A 19,434-nucleotide genomic window follows, 5' to 3' on the forward strand; every position below is an offset into this window, starting at 1 on the left:
AGTGGACGCCACTCTGTATCCTGTCGGAGCCACATTGAATCCAGGAGTCGTCACGACACTAAAACCTATGGGTGGGACACTTAGGATGGGCTGGACTCCCCCTAAGCCTAGTTGGACAGGAGCGTAAGGGGAATACTAGATCCCCAAAGCCACGGGGCCAGGTGTGGTCAGAGCGGGGAAAGCAATGGCTCCTCTGAACGCTCCAATCTGGGCATCCTCCTAGCTGATATACTCTTGTGCCTGACGAATGAATTCTTCAATGTGTTGGCATCCCCTCCACTGGAGGTCATCCCAAAGTGGGGACCCCACGCGGATGCTAGCCTACCAGGCCATCAAGTGTTGGCCATCATCAACCCTCTTGGTTCTCACACCTCCTCCTTGAAGCGCTTGATGTATGCCTTGAGGGTCTCGAAGGGCCCTTGTTTTATGTTGGCCAAATCATTAACCTCAAAGCTCACCTTCCGAGCTCCTATGAATTGTCTTGAAAGGCAGACGATAGTTGGTTCCATGATTGAATGGATCCTGGCCGGTGCTTCTTGAACCACTCATCTGTCGATCCCGTTAGAGTGATCAGGAACATATGACATTTAGTGTCATCGGAGACACGATGCACCGACATCAATCTGTTGAACTTAGAAAGGTGGTTGGTGAGGTTCCAGCCACCATCATAGGGCAGGATGGTCGACATCTTGAAGCCCTGCGGCAGAGGGGCCTCCATAATGTGAGGAGCACAGGGCTCCCCTTCTTCATCTTCCGAGTCTGATTCGTGGCCTTGTCATCTTGCCATTCTTAGCATGATCCTCTTCAGACTTTCTAACTCCGCACGGAGCAGGTTGGGGTCTCGGTTGACGCTCTGCGCCGGGTTATCTCTTCTTCAGGTGTTAAGATTGTCCCGTAGGTCTGACAGACCTTTCTTGGTGGGCTCACACCCGTTAGTCTTATTACATCTACGAGCGTTAAGGTTGTCCCGTAGGTCAGTGTAACGCCTTGGATAACCAAGACCGTTACATTGTGTGTTTGAAATAGTGCGAGACTTGCTAATCAAGTCATTTAAATAAAGACGTGAATCTAAAGACATAAACAGGTTAGGTTTAAAAGATTTTGGTTATAAACAATTAATTTTTATTAAAATAATTGTTTGGTACATGGGATCCCAAATCAGGGTTTAAATGACGTAATTACAGAATTTTCAAATGTTATAAATATTTAAGCCACTCTAATGGCAAAATACACATTTTAAGTTTCCGTCCCTGCACAATCCCTCGGCCATGGCGGCCGAGCAGCTAATGGTGTACACCTCGCCCCCAGAGCTCTCCAACCCATGGTCAATTCATCTTACCCTTGCCTATACCTGCACCACATAGCACCCGTGAGCCGAGGCCCAGCAAGAAAACATAATATCATAGCATGATCAATATCAATAACCAATTATTCCACAAAGCATAACCAAGTACTCAACTATTCATAACATTCACCTATTCAGTGATAACAATCAACAAACCAACAACTTGTCATTCAGATAATCAACATATGATATCTATCAGGCAAATACAGTAACCACGCTCATAATCAGTAGTTTATTGCAACCATTAAATAATATTCAGGGTTGGCGCCCTTAGGCCGCACCCTCTATTAACCCACTGTCCTCGGCTCACTTAAGCCGCCCCCAGTGTTATATTCACTGACTCCGACCAGCTTAACCGAGCTCAGTGACTAATAAGCTGTCCTCGGCTACTAGTGGCTGAGCTGCGCCCTGTGCGCAAGTACTGATTCCGGCACTCTTAGGCCATCTATCACATGTCCCCATGGCATAATACCACCTCATGAAATTTATACAATTACAGGAACTCTTAGTCCCCAACATATTCACATGGTTTATCACAATCATACAACAATGCATACGAATATAGGGAACACTTAGTCCCAACCTATCCACATAAATGGGTGTAGTTTTCTTACCTTTAATTCCAAGTGCTTTGATTAAGAAAGACGACCCCCGAGCATGATCTTGACCCGAGCCCAATCATACACCTAGTCACAAACATGATAAAGGATTCCATCAATAATTGTAAAAAGGTTTCCGATTAAAGTTCTAGCTTCCGGGACGTTGAATTCCACCAAACACGGTAGTAGAATCGATCCCGAGCATCCTAGACTAGGATCCCACACTTAAAACCTCCAAAAGGCCAAAAGTGCCCTTAAGGGCCGTGGCCCTAAAGACCCATGTCGCGGCCCGCCCCCTGAAACAGAGGCTAGGCCTCCCTGATCATAGACACGCGCCGCGGCCCTGCCCCTGTGGCGCCGCGGCGCTCCCTTACCTCAGAGCCTTCTTGGATCTTCCTTGCTTCGAGTGCTGCGACCCAACCCCTCGAACCCAAAAAAACCTCAATTTTTAACATTCAAACCTCACTCAAAACCATCCCAATGACACAATTCAATTATCATAACTCTCTAACATGCTTCCAGCAGCAAAACCCAACAGAAATCTAGTCTAGAAACTCATCAAAACAACATTTCAATCTTTAAACCCACAAGCTCAAGAACACTCAAACCAGTCAAAGAAAACATAGAATTTAATGACCAAGAATGTAATTCGAAGCTTACCTCAACTCCTGGTTGATTCCTTTAACTATCACTGAGCTAACCCCAAATCCTTAGTCTCAAATTGATCTTCAATATCAAGACCCAAAAATCCTTAGAACCAAGCAAAGACTACAAAATTTAGTTAGCGAACCCACAATTAAATGCTTACCTAAATTCTCTTTTGAACCTCTAGATTACCACTGAGATATCCCCCAAGATTCCAGCTCAATAATTCATCCTTGATCTCAGAGTAAGCTTGATAAATGGAAAGTCTAGAGGGAGCTGAAGTGAGAGAGAGAAACGAGTCGGTTTACTCAAGTTCTACTGTTTTCCTTAGTTTGTTTTATCCACTCTTAGTTAATTAAGTCAATCCCAAAGCTCGGGGTACCAAAAACGTCCCCAAGGGAAAAATGATAAAATCCCTCAATATTCCCTCCTAAGCTTCCTAACCTCAGATATATCTCCAATTATTTGTTTTCATAACTCAATAACCCAGATAAATATCTATTACCCAAAATACCCCTTGACTCGCCCCGAGTCGGGTATTGGGTCCCGTTGTGACTTTCCCGCTACTTGCTCCCTAGGATCGCCTCGTGCCGAATACTACAAATATATAAATATATCCACATAATAATGTGGTCTCAACAGTTTATCACATTTATGCCCTAACGGGCCAAAATTACAATTATTCCCTTACAAGCTAAACAAGGCCTGCATGCTTATCTAGTACTCATAAACATGCATTTCACATATCCATGTAATCATAGGATCATGCATATCACATAATCATGCATTTTTACCATTAATTCACATATCTTCCAATTATGCCCTCTCGGCACACTAATCAAGGCCCTTAAGCCTTATTAGTAATTTTGGGTCGTTACAGTCAGCTTGACCTCGGAATGCGTCGTTACCCTCGAGACGAGCCACCTCGGTTTCACCGTCGGACTCAAGATTCTCATTATTTACTGAGATACTGATGCCATGTTCTCGTTTCATAGAGACGTTTCTCGGGTAGTGTAATGCCTTACTATCCAGGGACTGTTACGCTGTGCATTTTAAATAGTGCTAAACTCGCTAAATGAGTCATTTGGTCATAATCGAGTAACTAAATGTGATTAGCATTTTAGGGTTAAAAATTTTGGTCAAAGATACAATGTTTCACTAAAACGTTTACTGTACATTGGGATCTCAACATATATTATAAAGGTTAATTACAAAAAAAGATTTACAACCAGTCGACCTAAGCGACAAACTAGGGTTTAAACCTAGTTCCTCTTTAAACCCTCGGCCGTGGTGGTCGAGCAGCCGCATATGTACACATCATCACATAAGTTCTCCAACTCAAGGATGGTCCAACTTTCTTTTGCTTTTACCTGCACCACATAGCACCTGTGAGCTGAGGCTCAGCAAGAAAACTTAACATGCTCATAAGCAAATAATAACATGTCACTAAATCATAATAAGCATGCCTACCAGTAATAACCTTATGCATGCATGCAGGCAAGTCAAAATAAATGATTATGGGGTCCTGCGCCCTGTGTAGATGACTGTCAAGTCAATTTGGGGTCTTGCGCCTTAAATAGATGACTAATGCGTCTATCTCTGGGGATCTGCTCCCTAAATAGATGACTAATGAGTCTATCTCTGGGGATCTGCTCCCTGAATAGATGACTAATGAGTCTATCTCTGGGTAGGTGACTAATGAGTCACTCTCTAGGTAGGTGACTAATGAGTCACTCTCTGGGTAAGTGACTAATGAGTCACTCTCTAAGCCATGTGATATTTCAGTCACCTGAGCCTTTTAGCCCTGGCTCTAAGTAACTAGCATTTAGACTAGACAAGCGCTTTAGTTTGCTTCGACCATTGGGTAGGTCAAGCATTTAATGCTCATGTTGATTGCATTTAATCATTTTGGCTCTGCGTTCAATACGCTAATGCCGCTCTTGACTCGTAGGTCAATTTCATACGACCAGAGCTGAATACTATTACCGATCATGACTAATAAGTCAAGACTTCATGACCAGCACTAGCACCAATGTCGTTTCTGACTAATGAGTCAGTGCCACTCACAAGTAAGCAATGCAACCATGCATATATCATATGTCAAATATCCAAATATAGGGCATTCAACATGCTTACTTAACAATCACCAGCATAATTATGATCATGCACATTTACAGAGACTCAAGCTCTGATAAATTCTATATTCAATATTCATGTCATGCCCTAATCACATGTATCGCATACATCACATACTGGGTGCAATTTTCTTACCTTTGGTCCAAGCACAGGTTACTAATAAACGACCCTCAAGCACGATCCTGTTTCCAAGCCCCTAGTGATAACCTAGTCACAACCATAATATAAAACCCCATAAAAAATGAGTAAATAAATACTTCTGGACCAAATCCTAGCCTCCAAGATACTGAATCCTACTCAGCTGGGTAGCAGGAACGATCCTAGGCCCTTAGAGTTAAGTTCCCACGATTAAAAACCAAATCTAGGCAAAAATGCACAGTTCGGTCGCGACTTGGCCCTAAGGGTCGCAACTTGCCCCCAAGACAGAGAGCCTTTGCCTGGGCTTCAGGGTGCAGGCCGTGACTTGGCCCCTCTTGGGTCGTGGCGTGCCCCCCAAGCAGAGCCCTCTTGGCTCCTGGTTCATCCAGGTCGTGACTTGCTAGAACAAGGTCGCGACTTGACCACGAAACCAACCATTTCCTACAGTTTTTCTCATTTAAAATCCTCCAAAAACCTATCCAAACACATCCAAATCCCAAAATCAAAGTTCCCAAACATCCTAATTTCCTAAAACCATGAAAACCCAAGTCTCAATCCATCCAAAAACTCATCAAAATGTAAAATCCAGTCAAAGATTAAAAACTCAAAAACTTAAAACTTGGATTACCTCTGATTGAGTCGTTTCCCAACTAAATCATCTGGCAAATAAGCTTCTAATCTTTCCTAGAATCGCTATGCCTCAATCCTTGCTTGAATATGAGTCCTAAAACTCGAGTTTCCTTCGAAAATGTGATCGGGTGTCGAAAAGGAAATGAGAGGGAGAGATAACTTTCTGAATGCTCTTTTATAATTCTAATAGGTTACTTCGAGCTTAAGTAACCTCAAGCAAATCCTAATGCTCGGGGTCCCAAAAACGCCCTCAGGGTAAAATAGTCAAAATTCCCATAATTTTCCCCAGATCTCACTAACTCCCAATTTATTATCAAATATTTATTCCTATTACCCAATACCCCGGTAATGTGCTAAATACTCAAAATACCCATTGACTCACTCCGAGTCAAGTATGGGTCCCGTTGTGACTTTCCCACTAGCTTGCTCCCTATGATTGTCTTGTGCCGAGTAACCCAAACATATTCACATAGTAATGTAGTATCACACACATACCACATATATGCCAAATATACCTATAACTGGCCAAATTATGAAAATTGCTCAATTAAACAGAAATGGGCCCACATGCATATTTAATACACCTAAACATGCGTAACAAGTCATATTATAATATAACTCACATAATCACATAATGATACACATAAATATCACATAATCACATAATCCCATAATTTTCCATCTTGGCCCCCTAATCAATAAGCCTTATTAGGAAATTTGGGACGTTACAGGTAGACCCCTGGATCGTTGTTCCTATGGGGTTGGCGAGGCGCCGAGGGGACAGCACCTCCAGGCCTCGCGCGGTCCGTATTGGCGTGTCAGGGCGGAATGCCCCGAGCTCCAGGGTGGTGACAGCCTAGCAGTGTCCTCGGGCTCTTGGGTCATTACCCTTTCCAACTTTCTTGGGAATCTGGTTGTCATCGGGTTCCTGACGAGCCTTTTTCTGCTTTGGAGCAGGATTATCATCAACTTTTCCTTTGCCACGATCCTATGGTGGCATTGGGGTTCCAACTCCAGCTGGATGTTTGGTGGGCACTCCAACTGGCGGATCTCGCATCTCTTCAGTCGGGTGCTCGGGGAGCACTCCTGCTGCATTGACAGGTGGCACTCTAACAGGGTGCGCAGGTGGCACGCCAGTTGGGTGCCCAGCTGGTACATTACCATTGGGGTCCACTCGTAGCCCTTGGGCTACAAGAGTGGCCTTCATGGAAAGTACCATCTCTTGTAGGGCGACGATGTTACCCTCTTGGGCATCAATCTTTTGCTGCGGGGTGGCCACTTGTTCACGAAGCACCACCACAGTGTCTCCTCCGCATCCATGGGCTAAGGATACTCTTCCTCATAATACTCCTGGTCGCCACCGTCATCTTCGCTGTCATATTCGACATTTTCGTCATAATCCTCCACTATCTCAAGCAGGTCCTGGGTGGTTGTTGACTGGTTTCCCCTCCTTCAACTCTGGTAGGAGGGACTACGTCGTCTATGATATCTCTTCGAGTGGTTACCATGGCTGTAAATGTTCTGAATGCTTTCTTCAAGCTCTTAATGAAAGCACCAAAATGTTGACTGCCTTTTTCGCTATCAACTTAAAGATGAGAGATTAAAGAAAGGAATAAATAAGAACACAATGATTTTACATGGTTCATCCTATTAAGGAGATTGGAAGCTTATTAGGGCAAGCTCCAATGGAGTTTTCTCAGGCAACGTTTATATTGCTCAGAATACAAGGTTTTTCTCTCTAAAAAATCTAACCCTTTACAATGAGACTCCCAGCCCTATTTATAGAGGTTGGGGTCATTAATGTTAATTATCTATCATTAATACACATTCTCCCTATTATTGGGGTATTAATACCACTTTAATTCATTAGGCTGCATTAACTAGAGACCATGACCTAGGCAAGATACGTGGAGCCCACTCCATAAAGTTACCTACTTTATGGGGAACATCCCCCTGACATTGTCGGGCGTGCGCACATATCTTTATGTCAGACGACATAGTGGGAGTGCGAATTTTCGAGTCGTACAATTGACAACACTGTGGACGGATCACCAAAAAAGTTGTCAGATGATTCCCTAACGCTGCAAACCTGCACTGGCTGACACCTGGCTAGCCTTCTAGGTCCTAAGGACAAGGTCCTTAACCTGGAAGACAACTGCTTGTAAAGAGTTCGAGGACTACTAACTAGTCCTTGGAGCATGGCCTCAGAGAGAGACGTTCGTGCCATACCTTTATTTGAGGGACGTGACCTTTATTTGAGATATCCACCCTCCGAGGACTGGCCCCCGGGGCATGGCCTCACTTGAAGAGACACGCGTCTTCGCCACGTGTCCTACTTGCACCGGTTTCTGATTGCCACATGTCCTTTGGTGAAAACATGGACAACAACAACCATTCTTGGGCTAACACAAAATTCTGATATAAATCAAAACTTTAATTTTTTTTTTTAATATTTGGAGTGAATTTCTTTAATTTAAAACATTTTCATTTCAAATGATTTCTCTATTTTTTAATAAATGATAGGATAGTACTACCTTTCATTTTTTCACACGATAAGAGAGGTGTGGACCAATTGAGCTCAACTCTGTTCTTTTTGTCTCAATTTTCTATGCACTTATAGTGAAATTACTTAATTTAGTTTTTATAATTATAACTTGAGTAAATATTTATCAATTATATGTAGAACTTTTTTTTTAATTTTATAATATGTTATAAATGATGTATACATTATTGTACATAACATGATAATGATTCTCAATTCTATTTACAATTCACAACTTGTCATAGCCCACCGGGAACCACCATAAGGAGAAAGAGTGACGACGCTCATCATGAAGGGAGCAGAAACCACAGTAGCACCACCACTTTGGGGGACCAAAACCACCTCATGCTCCCTAATTTTATTTACAATTCTCAATCTTACAGAGCACACCAAAACACCCACGGGACGAAGGGGGGACTGATCTCATCACGAAAGGAGCAAGTAGTAGTACCACCAACTTTGGGGACCAATACCACTGTTTTTGGGAACAAATACATGTGTATATACATATTTAAAATCTTGCCTCCACCTGGGCCAAAGACAAGATGATTTTTTTTTTTTGACAAATTATATGTAGAACATTTAAAATTTAAAAATCAAGAAAAAAAAAAAACTTCGGAGACAAGTCAGTTCAAAAGTTATGTGTCGTTTTTTTGTCAAAAAAAAATGTTATTTGTCGTTTGGCGTTGAGTGAACGTAGAGAAAGAAGAAACAAGCCGCCGTTTCGTTCTAAACGACAGGAAACATATAACCGAAGTTACACTACTTGGGAAAAGCTTTCCTTTCCCTCTCCAAACCCAAAACCCAAACCCACCGCTGCCACCGTCTCTGCTCTCTCTCTCTCTCTCTCTCTCCGGGAGAAATGGAAGGCTCCGTGAAAGGGACAGTGACGCCGCTGTCGTCTCTGTTCGCAGCTGAAGAGGCGCAGAAGGCGGCGAAGCGTGTGTACGATACGATCGCCGAGAAGCGGCAGGAGCTTGACCGCCTCCGAGGCTTCGTCTCCGATAACGCCAACCTCATCAGCACCGTCCAGAGACTCCCCGACCAGCTCCACCACGATATTATGGCAAGAAACCTAATACTCACCTCTCTCTCCTTGAGGAAAAAAAAAGATTAGAATTTTGATTCTATGGTTTCTTATTTTTTATTATTGTAGGTTCCATTTGGTAAGGCAGCCTTTTTCCCTGGGCGTTTGATACACACCAATGAATTTATGGTACAGAAATTGAATTTTCAGTTGCCAAGCAGTGTTTTTTTTCCACTTTCTTTCTCTTATACATGTTCTGGGTTACTATAATTTGTTCGTGCAGGTTCTTTTGGGAGAAGGGTACTATGCAGATAGGACATCCAAGCAAACCGTGGATATTCTGAGAAGAAGAGGGGATACCTTGGACTCCCAAGTCGAATCTTTGAGGGCCATGGTGCAAGACCTCAAACTAGAGGCTTCATTTTTCGACAGAACTGCCTCTGAAGCTGAGGTTTGTTCTGGGATTTTTTTGAATGCATTTGTTTAGTTATCACTTTGGACGTGTCAAATGCTATTTACATTCGAAGTACCGTTTGCTGTGGTAGAAATGTAGTTCTCAATTCAATCTAATTGCTATCTGTTTGAAATGTACTCAGGAGGGAATTCTAGAGATAAGAGAAGATTATGTGGAGGAAAGTTCTGTTGAAAGTGATTCTGAACCAGGTTGGTTTGTTTGTTGCTGTTTTTTTTTAAAAAAAATAAAAAAGAAAACTTTAAATCATAACTTTAGACTAATGCTGACAAATTTGGGGGAGAATTTGAGTATCTGAACTATTTTGAAGTACATTGTTTGGTCCTTTTCTTATTTACTGAAGCTTTTAGGACAACTGACAAAGCAATTGCTTCTGTGTGCTACTTTGCATGAAAATTCCAGTTCTAATAAGCTACATTCTGTATCAGCTTCTTGTGTTTTAATTGATAAATCTATTTGAAACTTATTGATTTAGTGTCTTATCTTTTAATTAACTCATTTTAATGAATCTTTTATTAATTGCTTATCAGAAACATAATTGAGACATTGATACTTCTTTTCTGGACTGCTTATAGAAGTTTCTTCAAGTTTTTCTGAAGTAGACAACAAAAAGGCTAAAATTGATGATGAAGAATTTGCACGTATTATGTCCCGATTCGATGAACTTGAGAAAGAAGAACTTGCAGCTGAAGAAGATGACGAGGATGATGAAGACGAGCCAACTAAAGCTGATTTGGATAGTTTCTCAGATAAATTATCTCTTAATGAGACTAAAAATCCTGAGGTATGTGTCTAGAACTTATGGCTTTAGAAATTGAGTAACTGACTGCATTTATATCTGCCTTTTACTTGATGCAAACTTTTTTTTCTTAATTATATAGAAGCCGGAGTCCAGAAAACCTATGAATCAGACAAAGAATACAAAGACAATGACTAAAGCTGCTAATCTTGATGATGATAAGCAGCAATATGATCACCCAGAGTTGCCTGTATTTTATAAACCTTTTTTTGGTGTTATGACTTATTGTTGTTTTATTTTTTTGTTAATATACAGTAACTTACACTAATAAATTTGTCTAACAGTGTACAGGTTTGGCAGTTCAACCGATACCTAAAGGTTAGTTGTTTACCCTGTTACATAGATTTTCTTGTGGATTTGGATGATCATAACTTGCCCAAGTGTCTGATGGTTTGCTTGTATTTTAATGTTTACCTTAACTGTGTGTATGTGTATCCAACGTGTCCATTCTAGAAGTCTTACAAAACGTTTACATAAAGATAAAGGCTAACTCCATTATATTTTGTCTCAAGTATTATATTACGTTAGTTATTCAGAAAGCTTCTACTCTCGTCTCAACATATTTATTATGTAAGATCAGACTTTAATTTGGAGAAAGTTAGGTTGGTTTACATGTCAACATCCACCAAAAACTGTGATGTAATCTTGAAGCTGCTATTCAGCTTAATTGTTCTCCTATATCTTGTTCAGATGGATCATCACATGGTATTACTTTCGATCATAATGTCAAAAAGTCTACGGAGAAGACATTGATGCCTCCTGAAGTTAAAAATAACCTCCAAGCTTTTAATTCTCCAATAAATGAGGTATTTATGACATATTTCTAACCTTCGTAGTGTTCTTGCTTTTCTATTTCAAAAAATCTTTGTATACGTGCTTTCTTATTAACTCTGGAAATCAAGTGCTGATACTACAATTTTTTTAATTTATTTATATATATTTTTTAACTATTTTTTTCATGTATGTTATCATATAGAGATGACACGGCAAGTAGTTTGCTCAGTTTTTTTTTAAATGGGGATCATGCCAAGTCCTTGATTGGAAGGCAGAACATATTCTTTTGTAACTAGATTACATCACTTAATATGTTCACATGTCAAAATTTAAAGCATTCACATTTTAACTTATTTGTGGTCTATCTTTGGTTTGATATATTAGTTATCATCTCTTACCTTTGATATGATGTGCATTAGAGTATGTTCTTTTCCTCTATTATATAGCAAAAAAAAAGCCTCTCTAATTATTATTATTAGTTGAAGGTGCTTGATTTGACCTTATATTTGTTTTACAGACTCTTGTTGAAACTTCAAAACCGAAGTTCGATAGCCAAAAGGTATGCCTCGGTAATCTTTTGTTAATTTTGAGTGAACTGAATAAAAAAATAGCCTTTACAGTAAATAGTCATTCCTTTACAGTAAATGCCTCGGTAATCTTTTGTTAATTTTGAGTGAACTGAATAAAAAAATAGCCTTTACAGTAAATAGTCATTCCTTTTTTAGGATATTCATTAGGTATCTGTCTCTTTCTTACAGGCTTTTACAGGTTCTATTGTTGAGCGAGCTGACAATTTAAAACCCAGTTCAAGAAATCAAACCCCATCTCAGGTAATTTGTGTGCAACACTAACAAGTGAACATTATAATTTTGGTGATTTGAAATGGTGACGATGGCTTTTTCGTTGCTGCTATTTGGTTTTCAGCCTTCAAAACCGGTTTCAAGATTCAAGATGCAGAGAAGATAGTGACCATTGTGACCTTCCTCTCTCGGCCAGTGCTCGGCACAACTGGGATGAAGAAATGCCAAAATCTTGTATAAAGGGCTGCCTTAAATTTCCCAGCTAGTAATAAAAGTTAAATTTTATATGATGAGGAAAAAAAAATACAGAGGCCCGAATTTTGCACAAGACCAAAGAGCTTTGTTTAAACTGCCGAAACACTGATCAATATGTGACATTATTTTAGCTTGTAAGGTGCCATTACCATATAATAATCGGTAAATTACACAAGTTAATATAAAATTATATTTACATTTAGAAGTTCATTTTTATATTATATTCAGTTTTATTTTTGTTATTGTTTTAAATAAATATATTAATATTTTTTTAGACTTATTCTAATAGTATCAACAAAGAGAAATTTCCAAGTTGGAATTCCCATCACTTTTCACATTTAAATCTATATTCATTTAAGATATCCTCCTCTACATTTGATTAACTTCCAATTTTAGTTCAAATTCTATTAAACTCTTTCCACAATTTTCTCTCAGTAATCTTTGGTTCTCACACAGCATGAAGTTGAACACGCCAATGATCAACCACATCCAGCGAAGAGATTGAAAATGAAGAGAAAGACTGAAATACCCTTGGATTCCGAAAATGAGGACGACGATCTATTAATGACATTACTGATTACTCGTACATGATGCCAATTTTTTTCTTCTGAACTTTGGAAAAGGAATGACTGCATATATATTCATCTAAACGAAATTAGGGAATGCTCAATGCTGTTCTGAATCATGCACATTCTTTTCATCACTATTTTACCTATTCTCTACCACAGATCAATATGTACACTATTATTTACAGAAGCTGTAGTTACATTCTACCTTTTCTTCAACCCACAAATGGGTATCTTCTCCTTCCTCCTCTTGTAGTCTTGAAGCACTTTTTCTCTCTCTGAAGGAGTTGCAGATAATATCCACTTGCTGAACTCTAGCTCTCCCATACCCGCAAACCGAGCAAGAAGACTATATTGAATTATTTTTCGGTTTGTAGTTGAAGAAACATTTTCATTGATATCTATGGCATCTAATCCATTTCTATGAACAACAACAGGCATGGATGGAGGTGTTGGGTTACCATTTTGAGAAATACCCTCTTCCAGCTTCTCTTGGATTCCAGGACCATAGTTGACAATGTCTTCATTGCGATGAGCATAAACAACACCTGAAATATTATGAAACAGAGTTAAGCAACAATATCTTCTAGAAAATGTCTTAATTCTTATTTCATCATCCATGTAAAATATTATAACTTCTAATTCAAACTGTGACTGCAAAGTTTGTGGAAATAATGAGCTAGGATAACTTCTCTTTACACATAGGGAGAGATTGTATAAATCAACAATCAGATCAAACTGAAAATCATGGAAACATATTAAAAAAAAAATGTAAAACATTAAAAAAGGAAAATGATGGCAAAGAGCACAAAATAACTTACCCAGATCTTCAAGTGCTGGGTTACTCAATGCTTTCTTGGACGTTTTCTTAATGGTGACATAGGATGATGACATAGGACCAGATGTTTCTGAAGAATTGGTTAATTCTTGCTTTCTACTATGGCTATGGTAGTCCTCTCTTTCCTTGTCATGTAACTCAATGATTTCGCTGGTAAAGAGCTTATTAGAAAGATCGCGGAACAAGTTACAAATCCCAAAAAGTTCCCCTTGAAATTCTTTGCAATCCTGAAAATGGAAACAACATGGTGAAATTAACAAAATTTAATGATTGAATACTAAAAGCTAAAACTTCCTTTGTTTCTACCTGGACACCTTCAAAATAGCGCTTTTCCATTTTTCCAGAGACAGCAATGTTTGCTAGCTGCTGTTTGTAGACCTGACGTGAGTAAACAAGTTCTTCCAAAGAACCAGCTGCAAGGAGACGGAAAACCATCACATGCCGCTTCTGCCCAAATCGAAAAGACCTGTCTTGAGCTTGCAAGTCTTGAGCAGGATTCCAGTTTGGATCAAATATAACCACTCGATTAGCACTTACAAGATTCAATCCAAGACCTCCAGCTCGAGTTGATATAAGGAACACCTAAAAAGATATAGTGTCAGGTAGCAGGAAAAACACAAGTTTATTTAATCATCTCTTGAAATGAAAAACTAACCTGTTTGCTTGGACTTGAGTTAAAGTCATCAACAAGATGCTGGCGCAAGTTGGTTGGCGTGGAACCATCAAGTCGTGAAAAGGAGTAGCCTTTACGTATAAGAAACTTTTCCAGTATGTTCAGCATCCTAATAAAATAAAATAAACTCAGGTAAGGAAAAAAGATGTACCGAAATCATTAAATGGCATAGATTGAAGATTTATGCAATTCATTCATTTGATGAATACATGCAAGAAGAATAAATGAGAAAGGAAGTTCCAAAACAGTCACCTCTAATCATTGAAGTTATGCTATATGTATTTTATTTTTTCAATATCGACAATTTGCAACTGAATTGAAATGGCTAAGACTCCACAATCCTGCTTAAGTTCCCACCAAAAGTTTTCCTAGAACCTTCCTTTTCTCATCTAAAATTTCTCATGAAACTGGGGAAGAATTGGTTATATGCTACCTTCTCATAATCTTAAAACAACCCACATAATTACATTTTATAGACCTAAATGACACTTGGGCAGTTCAATCCTTGTACACTCAGAGAAGTTGATTTTGTAATCATTGGATGTGCTTGCTCACTATAATTTTTGTTCGAGGGATCCCATAATTAATAATTAGTCCAACTACCCGGAGAAAGAAAATAAGCAATACCCCTTGGAACACCACTCACATGTGGATATGAAAGGAAGTTTACTTATTGTGTGTGTGAACTGTGAAAGATAATAATAATAATAATAAAATAAAAAAAGAGTAACCGTATTTTGCATATGCAGCAAAGTTTGCAAGTGTCACCTGACAGAGTAACTGAACAAAAGAACTTTGTCACCCCGTATAATCCAAGAAGACATTAACTTCTCTAGTGCTCGCATTTTGCCACAATGTTTAACATCACTAAGGCCCATAAAACTTTCATTCTGGGTGCTCCCTCCCACCATATCTATGTCTGGGCCAAACACAGCAGAGGCAAATTTTGCATCTCTCTTTTGCTTATCTGGGTCATCTCTAGGATTAGGCTTGATCAACTCCAGGTGATTACTTACCTGCAAACCATCTCCGAATTGAAACATGCCAAAATACAATAATTACTTTACAATAGAAAGTGACCAGACCACGATTGGAAAAATTGTCCCCTTTCATAAGGTAAGCAGATAAAATATTTTTACTTTACTCTTTGGAACGAGATAGAGAGTTCTAGTAATTCTTTTGCTTTAATTATTCTACAATTTTTTTCAAACCCAGCAACAAAGTAAAAAAACTAGTATTGATTTCAATAGTGAGTGGAAATCGAGCCTAAAATAGACCGAGAATATTATAAACTTCACAAGGATTCAAGGTAAGTACAAAAACCCACTCTTGTTAGGGAAAAAAAAAGCTTTCCAGAGTTTATCTTTAATTTTCATCACCATGCATGTGTTTCTTTCATGTTCTAGTCTTTAGTTTACCAGTTTATCACTGTTGCTAATATGAATTCTATCATTATACTAAAAAGTAAAGTACAATTACAAACTTCTAAAATTCATACCTGTTGGAGCTTGACGAGGCAAGGAAGAACAATACAATAGGGGCAAGAATCACAACCATCAGGATTGTCTTTGTGAAGGTAGGGCCAAATTAATCCATTTCGTACAATCCTTTTGCAACATGAAGCTTGAGTGAGAGGACTTCCACAACTACATGGAAGATCCTTATTTATTAGGCACTGGATGTCAGGTAGCTGTAACATTCTTGTGTATGCCCGTTTCTGCAAGTCACTCATGGCACAGAACACAACATTATCCTCCTTCCCCATCATGAGATGCCCAATCGTCTCCTCTTTTGTCCTTCTTAACATATATTTATGAAGAACAGACACTAGGTGCTGTTTCCGCTTATCAGCTACCTTCACAAATCTTTCAGGAGCAGTTGCTCTTTGACCATGCTTAAGGGGTTCATCATAAAATTCACGGAAGTGTTCACGTGTTCCCAAAGCTCCTGGTGCAACCCAGTCGAAGAGGTTAAACAATTCCATAATTTTGTTTTGCATTACAGTTCCAGTAAGACCAAATCGTTTTAGTGTTTTAATTCCAAGACATGCTTCATATAGCTTTGATTTGTCATTCTTCAACTTGTGTGCTTCATCAACAATCACAATCTCCCATTTCACATTTGATAAGGTGCGTCCTTGTATTCTGTATGTGTCAAAGCTGGTAATAAGTACTTCAACTACGCATGCTTCTAATTTTTCAAATACTAGATCACGGTTTGCACCATGGTAAGCAGAAACACTAAAACTCGCCCACTTAGAGAATTCATTCTCCCAATTGCGGATAACCGAAGAAGGGCAAACTATCAGTACAGGGCCTTTCTGTCCTAATTGATTGTTCTTAGATGTTGCAGGGTCAACATTATCTCCATCTTTCTCATAGATAGCAGCCAAAAATGCAATTGTTTGAATAGTTTTCCCTAATCCCCTGTTCCAATGTTAAAGACAAGCAGTCAGCAGTGAAGTTAATCACCCCACCAAAATCCCCATTCTGGGTTAGCATATCAAACGGACAGTTTTTACACACACAAAAAAAAAAACATAATAAAGCACCAGTCAGAAAACCCATTATCATACAAAGAATTCCAACTAAAATTATCACGTTATGAGAAAAACATTGACGATATTCATAAGCCTCGGAAATACTAGACACGAGTTCAATTAGATAGATACACATACATGTCATCTCCAAGAATACCTCCATGGTTGTTCTTGTATAAATTATATAAAAACTTAACTCCCTCCCTTTGATGTTCAAGTAACCTACAGTTTATGGATGCAGGAACCTGCAAAGAAAGATCGCATTATTCCGCAATTACACTAGTATACAATAATCAATATGAAAAAACAGCATGAACTCAAGTTTTATACATATACATTTTGCATATAGTGGAAGCGTGAACTCACCTGAACAACAGGAATCTCGCCCTCTGAGGTCAAGACCAACGGTTCATAAGGTCCCGTATTATCAAACTGAAATTTACTCACTTCAGACCTCAGAAACGCTTCTGGTCCTGGTTTTTCCTTCTCTTCTTCTTCATCTTCATCGTCGTCTTCACAGTGACCACCTTTAGGATTCTGGGATAACTTGGGTTGGGTCCGTGGTTGAAGTGGGGGTGGAGAGATGGGATCTTGGAGGCGCGAAAGTTGTTGAGAAAGAGAGCTTTTGGGGGGTTTTCTAGAAATTGAGGAGCCAAAGTCGTGGGAAGTGAAGGTCCTTGGGTGAGCTTCAATGGAGGTGGAAGACGATGAATTTGAGCAAGGCTTAAGCGTTTCTTTAAAGGCTTGGAGTGACATGAGAATTGGGGGTTTCAGGTTTGGGAACGGCGAGAATTTTTTTCGTGGGAAAACCGTTCTTGTTTTTGGAAATTAGCGAATCGTGATTTCCGTTCTCTGAAATCCGAAAAATAAAATAAAATATAATCGTGACACGTGGAAAAGCTAAATTTGACTTGGTAATAGCAATAACTAATTATTTTCTTAGTACCACATTGATAAAATATAATATATGATTTTGAGTTTAGTATTTTAATAGTTACAAATTTATGTGTTACTACACAATTTGATAAAATAAAATATTAAAATTGAATATTATTATTATTAAAATTAAAATTAAGAAATATGTAAACTATCTTGAAAATGAAATATGAATATATAAATTATCAATTTTTAAATGTGTGAATTTAATTTCACTACCAATTTTCTAATAAAAAAATATAAAAAATAATCAGAATCTAAATTTTTAATTAATATTTTAATATAGTAATAAGCAAAAGAAAATATCTCATAACGATAGGAGAAATATCTCATAAACAAAATAAAACAGAGATTACACCATGCTAAACAACATAAACAAATTAACACTCTAATAATCTGTTTGAAATTCAGATCACTCAAATATAGAATCAAATACTAAAACTGAAACTAAAACTAAAACCATTCTCCACTCACCACAAACTTAAACATAATAATATATCATTCTAATAACCCAAAACAAAACTCAAACTCATTCCCAAGCCAGCATACACAACCAACCCAAACAAACCACCCGAATAACCCGAACTCGCATTCGGAGCTGGTGCCGGAGCATCCAACTTCGACGGGTCGACACTCGGCGACTCCCCTCCGGGGCTCTGAGCCCCAGATGGCGGAGCAGCAGTGGGCGGCTGGGGCACTACTGATGATGATGATGAGGCAGGAGCTGGAGCTGACGCAGCGGGTTGTGGCTTATTGTTTCTGACAGCCATAACCACAACGATAAGTTTCTGACCCTTCTGGCAGTTCTGGGCGTTACCGCTTATGAAGAAAAACGGACCGGACCGGTCGAACGTGAACACCGAACCGCCGTCTGCCAAGGACAGTAACGGCGTGGCCGTGTTGCATGTGTTGTAATCGTCTGGCTTTACGACCAAAACTGAGTCTGTCCCTTGTTTGTACTTGAAAACTGCGCCAATAAAAACAAAACCATAGATATTACATAATATATATATATAGAGAGAGAGTGAAATTAAGAGATATAGAGAGAGTTACAGAGGGTGTCATTGACTCGAAATCTGTTTCTCTCAGCCCAGTGATTGAAATTCTCGGAAGGGTTCGAAACCCAACCATCTTTTCCACCAACAAAGAACTGGTACGCTTGACAAACACTTAGAATCTGTAGGATAGTGGCGATTATCAGAAACACATGAGAAAATCCGTGCTTTGATGATCCCATCATATATATGTTGTTAGAAAATTATAATGAACTTTTTAAATATCAGAGAGAGATTTGAGATATGAGAGAGAGATAGAGATGAGAGAGCGATATATGAGGAACTGAAAAATATAAGAAGAGGCTTGAGATGAGGAACTGAACTGAGTGATGAGTAATTAGCTACGTGAATATATATAGAGAGTAAATGTGAAAATGACCGTTGTAAAATAAGCAAAAAAAAATATTAGTATTATATATTTATTAGTGATGGAAATTGATTAAGCATACGTTTCCATAAACCTCCCTTTACAGATTTACAACACAACACAGCCTAAAAGATATCATTCAGTAAAAATTTAACGTTCATAAACGTATAAAACATCCCATAAAAAACGTTGGGTTAGTTTCTTTTAAAATAAGAACAAAACCAACCAACAAAAACACGAGTTTATTCAATATTGCTTTTTTGTTTTACTTAATTGAAACAAATAGTTTTATAGTAGA

General features: G+C 38.8%; 3 protein-coding genes across 5 annotated transcripts; 1 reads left to right on the plus strand and 2 right to left on the minus strand.

Annotated features, from left to right (window-relative positions):
- The first annotated feature begins 8,626 nt into the window (after nucleotides 1-8,626).
- LOC133817470 (uncharacterized) lies at nucleotides 8,627-12,372 on the plus strand. 3 transcript variants are annotated; one of them, XM_062250001.1, is made up of 11 exons: nucleotides 8,629-9,101; nucleotides 9,192-9,251; nucleotides 9,346-9,513; nucleotides 9,659-9,725; nucleotides 10,113-10,318; nucleotides 10,416-10,523; nucleotides 10,618-10,651; nucleotides 11,024-11,139; nucleotides 11,625-11,666; nucleotides 11,866-11,937; nucleotides 12,032-12,372. In XM_062250001.1, exons 1-11 carry the CDS (start codon nucleotides 8,898-8,900, stop codon nucleotides 12,071-12,073), a joined length of 1,119 nt encoding a protein of 372 aa, XP_062105985.1. In that variant the 5' UTR covers nucleotides 8,629-8,897; the 3' UTR covers nucleotides 12,074-12,372. The 3 variants fall into 3 exon arrangements, with proteins under 3 accessions (XP_062105986.1, XP_062105985.1, XP_062105983.1); XM_062249999.1 differs by having other exon boundaries at nucleotides 8,631-9,101; nucleotides 10,110-10,318; XM_062250002.1 differs by lacking the exon at nucleotides 10,416-10,523 and having other exon boundaries at nucleotides 8,627-9,101; nucleotides 10,110-10,318.
- A 326-nt stretch (nucleotides 12,373-12,698) lies between these two features.
- Nucleotides 12,699-17,612, minus strand: LOC133817469 (switch 2). The gene is made up of 8 exons (XM_062249998.1): nucleotides 17,145-17,612; nucleotides 16,917-17,023; nucleotides 15,738-16,665; nucleotides 15,008-15,255; nucleotides 14,222-14,348; nucleotides 13,873-14,148; nucleotides 13,550-13,793; nucleotides 12,699-13,276 (listed from the first exon to the last, which is right to left on the minus strand). Exons 1-8 carry the CDS (start codon nucleotides 17,532-17,534, stop codon nucleotides 12,933-12,935), a joined length of 2,664 nt encoding a protein of 887 aa, XP_062105982.1. The 5' UTR covers nucleotides 17,535-17,612; the 3' UTR covers nucleotides 12,699-12,932.
- A 605-nt stretch (nucleotides 17,613-18,217) lies between these two features.
- LOC133814026 (early nodulin-like protein 3) lies at nucleotides 18,218-18,951 on the minus strand. The gene is made up of 2 exons (XM_062247045.1): nucleotides 18,768-18,951; nucleotides 18,218-18,681 (listed from the first exon to the last, which is right to left on the minus strand). The coding sequence occupies exons 1-2, from the start codon at nucleotides 18,949-18,951 to the stop codon at nucleotides 18,218-18,220; spliced, it is 648 nt and encodes a 215-aa protein (XP_062103029.1).
- Nucleotides 18,952-19,434: the final 483 nt, after the last annotated feature.

Source organism: Humulus lupulus, chromosome 2 (assembly GCF_963169125.1).
Source record: "Humulus lupulus chromosome 2, drHumLupu1.1, whole genome shotgun sequence".
Classification (NCBI taxonomy): Eukaryota; Viridiplantae; Streptophyta; class Magnoliopsida; order Rosales; family Cannabaceae; genus Humulus; species Humulus lupulus.

What these genes read in the sequence shown, in the direction of transcription:
- LOC133817470 (XM_062249999.1), top strand. Translation starts at nt 8,898, where the DNA reads ATGGAAGGCTCCGTGAAAGGGACAGTGACGCCGCTGTCGTCTCTGTTC. An exon ending in TACACACCAATGAATTTATG is followed by an intron (nt 9,252 to 9,345) that starts GTACAGAAATTG and finishes TTGTTCGTGCAG; the next exon opens with GTTCTTTTGGGAGAAGGGTA. An exon ending in TTAATTCTCCAATAAATGAG is followed by an intron (nt 11,140 to 11,624) that starts GTATTTATGACA and finishes TTTGTTTTACAG; the next exon opens with ACTCTTGTTGAAACTTCAAA.
- LOC133817469 (XM_062249998.1), bottom strand. Translation starts at nt 17,534, where the DNA reads ATGTCACTCCAAGCCTTTAAAGAAACGCTTAAGCCTTGCTCAAATTCA. An exon ending in GCGAGATTCCTGTTGTTCAG is followed by an intron (nt 17,024 to 17,144) that starts GTGAGTTCACGC and finishes CTTTCTTTGCAG; the next exon opens with GTTCCTGCATCCATAAACTG. An exon ending in GCCTCGTCAAGCTCCAACAG is followed by an intron (nt 15,256 to 15,737) that starts GTATGAATTTTA and finishes GATGGTTTGCAG; the next exon opens with GTAAGTAATCACCTGGAGTT.
- LOC133814026 (XM_062247045.1), bottom strand. Translation starts at nt 18,951, where the DNA reads ATGGGATCATCAAAGCACGGATTTTCTCATGTGTTTCTGATAATCGCC. An exon ending in TCGAGTCAATGACACCCTCT is followed by an intron (nt 18,682 to 18,767) that starts GTAACTCTCTCT and finishes TTATTGGCGCAG; the next exon opens with TTTTCAAGTACAAACAAGGG.